This window comes from Colobus angolensis, unplaced genomic scaffold (genome assembly GCF_000951035.1).
Source record: "Colobus angolensis palliatus isolate OR3802 unplaced genomic scaffold, Cang.pa_1.0 Scaffold387, whole genome shotgun sequence".
Lineage (NCBI taxonomy): Eukaryota > Metazoa > Chordata > Mammalia > Primates > Cercopithecidae > Colobus > Colobus angolensis.
The window spans coordinates 305,479-314,420 of NW_012117232.1; the positions used below are offsets into that span (position 1 = coordinate 305,479).

Consider the following 8,942-nt stretch of genomic DNA (forward strand, 5'->3'; position numbering starts at 1 on the left):
TTTCCCAGGCTGGAGTGCAATGGTGCAATCTCAGCTCACTGCAACCTCTGCTTCCCAGGTTCAAGTGGTTCTCCTTGTTTTAGCCTCCTGAGTAGCTGGGATTACAAGCGCCTGCCACCACACCCAGCTAATTTTTGTATTTTTAATAGAGTCGGGGTTTCACCATGTTGGCCAGGCTGGTCTTGAACTCCTGACCTCAAGTGATCCGTAGATATGGTACCTTTTCTAAGTTAGCTATGTTTAGATACTTATCATTGTGTTATGGTTGTATGCATTATTCAGTACAGTGTGCTATAGAGGTTTGTAGCCTAGGAGGACTAGCTATACCTTGTAGTTTGGGTGTGTAGTGGGCTGTACCATCTAGCTTTGTGTAAGTGCACTCTGTGATATTTACACAACAATTACCTAACAGCATGTTTTTTCAGAATGTATCCTCATCTTAAAGCAACACATGACTTATTTGTATATGTGTACAAACACACACACATCATTTAAGCAACTCAAGTGTTACGAGGGGAAAAAACAAGTGTGTATGGGGGGCAGATTTAAATCCAGGTGAGAAAGTTAGAACACCTACATTAAACTTTCAGTTCTCTATGTTAATAGAATTAAGTTCCACAGCTTATATAACTGACTTAACTTCAATCTGTAAAGCCAAGCCTGCCTTGTAGGGTCTTATGAGGGTTCCTGTTTGTGTGTATTCATATTTTGTCAAGCATTTGGAATAATGCCTGGCACATAGTAAGCACTTGGTGACTGTTGATGAAAGAAGTAAGTGAGACTCCAGGCTTGATCCTTATAGGCCAGGTGAGCAGGGAGGCCCCTTTTCATTCTTTGACGCCTCAGATGAGAAAACGGCTGTTGGAGGGGATTTCACAGCTTTCAGAAGAAGGCCCCGTTGTTCCAATTTGACGTTCGTGGAGATAGGACTCAGTCAGTAAGTGCTTCTTGAATGAAACATTAGGTGGTTGGACCAGATCTGCCTTTCCCATGGGAGGAAAGAGATGATTTTAGGTGTTACACAGATGTTTATCGTTTTTGTAGTTAGCTAATTATTACAGTGTTGTGTTAGCAGAAAATATTAGGCAGCACCTCAGACCTCGGTATTTTTAAAAAGTGAGTGATTTAAAGACACACTAAATTGAACAGGTGGCATGTGAATGTCATGGAAACTGAAAGCATTTGTGGATTGAAAGAAAACTGGGAAAATCTTTGAGGTCTTTCCAAATCTGAGATGTTTGATTCTTTGAGTCTGGCTTTAAATGTGAAATCAGGATATACAAATAGAAGTGATATTCTCTGAGTTTTGGGAGCAGAGACATGTAATGGAAATGGACAGGCAGAACTGGATGCACAGTGTCATGCAGGGTGCAGAGATAACAGTGTATTAGCACTTTGGTGTCTGCTGTGGGCAGCCTTGCGTGTGTATGTATTCTCTAACAAAATTGGGAACATCCTATACATACAGTTTTGTAACCGGGTTTGTTCACCTGATACTGTCACTCCGTGTTCAGTGTTCCTGCAGAGAAATCTTTGTGCCCATTCTTGGTGATTTTCTTAGGATTAAGTCCTGGAAATGGGATTGTGTGGTCATTGTGTATGCATGTGTTTCAGGCCTTTTATACTTGTCATCACAGTGCCTTGCAGTATGATTGTGCCAGTTTAAGGTTCTGGCAGCTTGAGTGCCCTCTTCCTTATCCCTCTCCAAAGCCAAGTTCGATTAAATAATAGTTTTGTTGGACTGGGCGTGGTGGCTCACGCCTGTAATCCCAGCACTTTGGGAGGCTAAGGTGGGTGGATCACGATATCAGGAGTTCGAGACCAGCCTGCCCAAGATGGTGAAACCCCATCTCTACTAAAAATACAAAGATTAGCCAGGCGTTGTGGCAGGCGCCTGTAATCCCAGCTACTCGGAAGGCTGAGGCAGAAGAATCGCTTGAAACTGTAAGGCAGAGGTTTCAGTGAGCCGACATCACGCCATTGCACTCCAGCCTGGGCCACAAGAGCAAAACTCTGTCTCAAAAAAAAAATAATAATAATAATTTTGTTGTCAGTTTGTTCAGCAGTTGATTCACTTACTCTCCAGCTGATGTCCTGTAAATCCTGAAACTTGCTGCTTGTCTCCCTTGAGAACTCCCATCAGCAGCCCCCGACAGCACTCTCCTCCTTACTGCCCGACACTGAGTGGCAAATCTTTTCATCTTGGCCACGCTGATAGGCTGGACAGTGAGATCCTTCTTCCTAGGGTGCATGGAAACCCATTGCAGTCACCTGGGTTTGCAGAGTGGGAGGAGGAAAGTGTTAGTGGCACTAGGAGGTAGGAGCCGGTGGGAGTTGCTGGCTGCGTGTGTTTGCATTATGGACCCGTGCATTTCACCATTCTCTAGCACTGTGCACCACTGTGACCACGGACAGGGTGCTCTTGAGGTCAGTCCCAGATGCCCGCCAGGCCCTGCGTCCTGAGCCTGCTTCTCCCTCTGGCCTCCTCTCCAGTGTCTTGCTGTCCTCTGGCCTCCCTGCCTCCTCTCTGTACTGGAGGCTCAGGTGTGTTCCCCGAGCCTTTCTGCCTGCCCTTCCTCCTGTCTGGAATGCCTTTTGGACACCTGACTTTTCCATTCTCCAGGGCTCGCCACGGCCATCCCCTTCTGAGAGAGGCCTTTCCCTGTCACCTTCATCCTCTCTATGAGTCACAGCCTTCATTCCTCATCATCTTGTAATTATCTTTCTGTCTCCTTTCTCTCCTTGTTTACCGCTGTACCCGCAGTGCCTAGCACTTGGCAGACACCCACATGTTCCTTGACTAAACTTCAGTATTGAATAGTGTGAAGAATCCAGAGGTGAGAGGATAGAACCTGCTCTTTATTGTCCAAGAGTCCAACAAGCTATGGCTTCCAGAGGGAGGCAAATTGATCAGCTTTTCAACAGAGCTGCTTAGCAGTGGGGTGGGTGCCTTCCTTGGGGAAGTAGTCAAGCAGTGACTTGTTGTTGCATTGGTTCTTGCACTGGATGTTAGGGTTGATGAGATCATTTCTAAGGTCCCTTCCAATCCTTAAAACTGTGGGATGGGTATTCTCATCTGTGGGTTGCTGGGCTATCATTCTTGTTTCAACTGCAGATGTGGCTTTTACCACTAGATGACACTATATGATTTCTTTGAAATCAGTGTTTCCCAAACTGCCAACCACACTGAGAAAATATGTTTTTCATTGCACTTACACCCTCACCACATACTTGAAACAGAAGTAGGCTGGGCACGGTGACTCACACCTGTAATCTCAGCACCTTCAGAGGCGGAGGTTGGAGAATCACTTGAAGTGTCATGAATGTCTTAATCCTTACTATATGTAATGCATCCTATTTTTTATTTTACTTTGTTCGACATTTAAAAAAAATGCAGATTTACAAACAAATTGATTTTGTTGTATTAATGGGTCATGACTGTTTGAAAACATTTTTAAAGTATGCTGTTATAAAACTGTGTGGGTATGCTGTTTTCCTTGGACAGTCTAGGCTTGTATAACAGATCGTGTCCATTAGTGAATGTTTTGCACGTTTCTGTGGTGAGTTGCTGCATGGAGCAGCTGAACATGTGCTTCTTTTTGGATGCCTGTGCATGAAAGAGGTTGGAGATTGTGCAGAATTCAACACTTACTGTAGTCAGGCCAGAGGTAAGCCTTAGTCGTAGATTTAAAGCTATATTATCTGCTTCTAGAAGCTCAGAGACGTGACACACCCATACCCTAAATTTCACCTTACTTAGCAGGCAAGAAGAAATGGGGGTATTACTCAGGGTATCACTAGGATGCTTTGGGCTGCAAGTAACAGAAGCCTGACTCACATTGGTTAAAAGGGTGAAGACACTTACTGTCTCACAAAATTGATGTTCAGAGGTAGAGCAGTCCGCAGGCTCAGAGCAGCTGAGCATGGCCTTCAGGATCCAGGTTCTTTTCATGACTCCTCAGTCGTCCTAAAGCTGGTTCTCATGATTGCAATAAGGCTTCCTGTGCTAAACGAAGCCTTAACTCCTTGTGGTATAGACTGGGTAGAGAGAATTAAGGCTCCTGTGGCATTTTCCACATTATTTTGTTCGTGCTTGCTGTGTTCATTTGTTCCTGGTTTCCCCACTCTGACCTCTCTAAGGGGAGTAAGAGGACGGCACCTAATACAGAGTCAGGAGAAACACTTGGGTTAATTCATGCTGTTTGTCAAGTGTTTCTGAGTCTTCCTTCCTCTGGGCACAGGCCTTTTCATTTAGTGGAATTAACTGACTAACTGTGGCCATGAGTTTGTGGAGTGAATAAATGGCTGCACATCTTCTTTATGAAACATGAAGTGAGGTTATTTGCTATGTAGGGTCCTGGGCAGTGAATTAGCAATATGAGGAAAGGGAGAAGGTCCACTGTGGGCAATGTGATGGGCGGTGTCATGTGAACATAAAGATGAATGGACGGCTGTGTCTTCACATGTGTAACGGGCCACTAAACGTGCACTTGGCCTTTTGAGGTGGATGGTTGGTTTTTGTCGAGTTCCTTGACCTGGTTCCTGGGAACTTGGCAGTGGACCTTGGCCTGAACCTACTCAATCTCTACTCACCTTCCTCCTTTTTCCTCCCTTCCAGGTTTGCAGTAAGCATTGGCTACTGGCATGACCCTTACATCCAGCACTTTGTGAGACTGTCTAAAGAGAGGAAGGCCCCCGAAATCAACAGAGGCAAGCGATCATCTCCCTGCCCAACAGCACCTCATCAGCTGCCTAAGGTTTTAGGGGTTCATTCTTGAAGGGAGTCGTGGTCTGCTCCCTTTCCAGCTGTGCGCAAAAGTGCTTATTTCACCAGATCCTCACCAACATGGTGTGTTATAAAACTTGTTTGCAGCCTTAAAAAGGAATGAGATCATTTCTTTTGCAAGGACATGGATGAAGCCGGAAGCCATCATTCTTAGCAAATGAACAGAGAAACAGAAAACCAAACACTGCATGTTCTTACTCATAAATGGGAGTTGAGCAGTGAGAACACATGGACACAGGGAGGGGAACATCACACACTGGGGCCTGTCGGGGTGAGGGGCAAGGGGAGGGAGGAGAGCATTAGGATAAATACCTAGTGCATGTGGGGCTTAAAATCTAGATGACAAGTTGATGGGTGCAGCAAACCACCATGGCATATGTACGCCTATGTAACGGAGCTGCACATTCTGCACATGTATCCTGGAACTTAGAAAAAAAGGAAGAACACAATATCTACTTCCACTTTAAAATCATGAGAGTTTTTGAAATTTTATTAAACCTAATAAATTGGAAAAAAAAGTACTAATCTTTGTTAATCTGTCATGTGAAAAATGGTATCTCATTGCAATTTTAAAAATATTTCTCCCATTTATAGGTAACGTTGAGGATCATTTTCATATGTTCGAAGCCCATTTAAATATCTTTCACTGTAAACTGTCCCTATCAGTAATCACTTTTTTTCCCAATTAAAAAAATACATAAAGCTTTATTTTTCACATGTGTATTCCTACTCTAATTGGATAAATACGGAGAAACTGCTTTATAGTACAGTTATGAGGAGGACAGTCTCTCAGAGTTTACATCAGACTTTTCCTCTGGTTGGTTGGTTGCCTGTGGCTCATCTAGGTGTGTGGACTAATTACGTGGATTTAATTGGGTTCTTCTATAACCCAGTGTCTATAAGGAGACATTCCAAAGGCTTTTGTATATTTCAGGCTGAGCATATCTTAGTTTTCACGCCTCTTGTCTGTGTATATGAATCTTCCCTAAGGATGGAAATTGAGGATGTCTGCCCAGTCGCACAGCTTGAGGGTTGTGAGTCTAGAGGATGTGGGTCTTTTACAGCTTCGTTGACGTTCCCCACTGTGGGCGGGAGGGAAAGTGTTGTGAGACCTGCTAATTCTCAGATGAGGGAGGGCTCAGAGGTACTGACAGCAGTAGGCCTAGGCTTAGGAGATTTGGCCCTTAAGATTCTTCAACAGGGCTGGGTATGGTGGCTCACCCCTGTAATCCCAGCACTTTGGGAAGCCGAGGCGGGCGGGTCATGAGGTCAGGAGATCAAGACCATCCTGGCTAACACGGTGAAACCCCATCTCTACTAAAAATACAAAAAATTAGCCAGGCGTGGTGGCGGGCGCCTGTAGTCCCAGCTACTCAGGAAGCTGAGGCGGAAGAATGGCGTGAACCCGGAAGTGCGCCACTGCACTCCAGCCTGGACAACAGAGCAAGACTCCATCTCAAAAAAAAAAAAAAAAAAAAAGATTCTTCAACAGAGTTGGGTGTGGTGGCGCACATCTGCAATCCTAACACTTTGGGAGGCTGAGGCAAGTAGATAACTTGAGCTCAGGAGTTCAAGACCAGCCTGGGCAACATGGTGAAACCCTGTCTCTACAAAAAATAAAAAAAAATTAGCCAGGTGTGGTGGCATGTACCTGTAGTCCCAGCTACTTGGGAGGCTGAGGTGGGAAGATCACTGGAGCTCAGGCAATCGAAGCTGCAGTGAGCCAAGATTGTACCACTGCATTCCATCCTGGGTGACAGAGTGAGACCCTGTCTCAAGAAAAAAGAGTCTTCAGTAGATTTATTTTCCTCCCCAGCTTACAGTATGCATAGGGTTGGCCATTTAAGTATTTATTTATTTTGAAGCTTGCACCGACAGGCAACTTGTTCCAGAACATAACTGGAATATTGTTTCAGATGCCTGCCCCTTAGAAGCTCCGGAGCATAAAGAGAAGTCTCTATCTGGACATGCATGTGCCATGTGCAACGTTTGATTGGCAGCAGCCTGAATGTGTTAAATTCCCAGTTGCTCTTTCCCAGACAGCAGAGTATGCAGGAAAGGTAGTCACTCAGCTCCTTTCTGGCTTAGCAGTGTAAAGCCTGAGAGGGAAGAGATGGAGAATTACTTTTTGTTGCCTTATTTTAGTGTTAAGACACTATTAGGCTCTGCAAATAATTTCCATCAATGAAGTCAAAGGCTTTGAGACGGGAGCCTGCCTTATTCTCAGCCAGATTGAGAAATTGACCAAATGACCATAATTCTTGTGTGTGCAGGGAATCTTGGCCCTCAAGTTGGATCCTGTAGGTGGGTTCTATAAGAAATGCCAAGAAATTTTGAAGTGGTGGTTTCTGAAAACAAGGACATGCAATTTTATTTTGCATTCCCTCCCCTGCTTTTGAGGCAGATTTCCTAATAAATGCTGCACAGGCAAAGACCCCCACCCCACGCCCTGGCAGCACCCCTCTCTTGTACCCTGGATTTGAACCTTTAGAATGCAGCCAAATTGGAGTGCCTCCTAAATGGTGTGTGGTGAGGACATTTTTCCCCCAATGTCCAATCCATCACGGATGATAGCTCTGTAAAATACAATAGAAATGATGTAGAAAAATAAAATGAAAATGACGTACAATGTACAATTCCAAATCATTTATTAGTAGATTGAACAGGCTTGAAATTTTTCTGTCAAATTGTAATAAAGTTTCTAAATGCTATGAGGTTTTTTTCTTAAAATAGTCACATACTGTTAACAGCCATGCATATACTTTGAGCAGCAGAGTTTTAGAGCACAGACAGACCTTGTGGTCTTTTCTTGTTTATTTCCCATCTCCTTTTCCCCAACCCTCCACCCGAAAACTTAACAGTGGCACAATCTTGGGCCACTGCAACCTCTGCCTCCTGGGTTCAAGCAATTCTTGTGGTCCATCCTCCCAAGAAGCTGGGATTACAGTTGTGCACCACCATGCCTGGCTCATTTTTGTGTTTTTAGTAGCAAGCTATTTTATTAGGCAGCAATTTGCTGGTCTTCTCTGTGACCCCCATTTTACATAGAGACTAACCCATTCAGGGTGGAGGTGAAGGGAACAGGATAACAAATATAGCTTCCTTTGTGTTAACATTCATCTGCTCAGTTTCCTGACCCATAATATTATTTTTCATGTGATCGCCCAATTTTCAGGTTTACCTGAGTCCAGAGTAGCTTTCAGTATAGCCAGGAAAGGCACATTTCCAAGATGGACTTCAGACATTTCAAAGTAAAACACTTATTTTTCATATATAAAAATATAGCTCATTTTTTCAAAGGCAGTTAATTGCTTCATGAAATAGATTGTACTTACCTTGGTTCAGATGCCTTTAACAAAAACAACAACGACAACAAAAAAGAGAATTTGAAAGTTGCTGTTTCTCCCATAGAGTCTGCAGATTAACCTGTGACACTGCAGAAGGGTGCATGCTTTCTGTTACGCTCTTCTGCTGGAGTGGGCTTCACAGGGATAATTTCTGTCATCACTGTGTGATAGCTTGTTTCTGTGTGCCCCCCCCCCCAGGATATTTTGCTCGAGTCCATGGTGTCAGTCAGCTTATAAAGGCGTTTCTACGGAAGACAGAATGTCATTGTCAAATTATCAACCTTGGGGCAGGCATGGATACCACCTTCTGGAGATTAAAGGTATGTTCAAATTCCCCTCCTCCCTCTCCAAGTGTTTAGATTTCATTTTTGGAAGAGTTTCACATAATTTGAAATTTAAAAATATATTAAAAGTTCTGCAGCAAAAGCTTGTCTCCCACCCCTGTCCCATCTGCCTAGATGCCCCTACGACTGTCTCACCAGGGCCCTAGAGACAGATATTTTAGGTTGTCTTTAATTGTTGTTACAAATGGAGCTATAATAAAAACCCTTATATTTCTCTCAGTATGAGTAGAAATATGTCAGGAGGAAAAAATCCACCAGTAGAATTGCTGGAATGGAGAGCCCATGCATGCATTTATAACTTTTTTTTTTGAGCCAGAGTCTTACCCCATCACCCAGGGTGGAATGCAGTGGCACAATCATGGCTCATTGCAGCCTCGAACTCCTGGGCTTAAGCGATCCTCCCATGTAGCTGGGACCACAGGCATGCATCAGCATATCTGGCTGATTTTTAAGTTTTTTTCTTTT

At 44.0% G+C, this 8,942-nt stretch overlaps 1 protein-coding gene across 2 annotated transcripts in view; it reads left to right on the forward strand.

The window, feature by feature from the left end:
• Positions 1 to 8,942, forward strand: part of LCMT1 (leucine carboxyl methyltransferase 1) — a 71,114-nt gene that overhangs the window by 13,553 nt on the left and 48,619 nt on the right. For both annotated transcript variants that reach the window (XM_011954620.1, XM_011954621.1), the window contains exons 2-3: positions 4,619 to 4,710; positions 8,332 to 8,453. In XM_011954620.1, the coding sequence (XP_011810010.1) occupies positions 4,619 to 4,710; positions 8,332 to 8,453 (214 nt within the window). The remainder of the gene's footprint in view (positions 1 to 4,618; positions 4,711 to 8,331; positions 8,454 to 8,942) is intronic.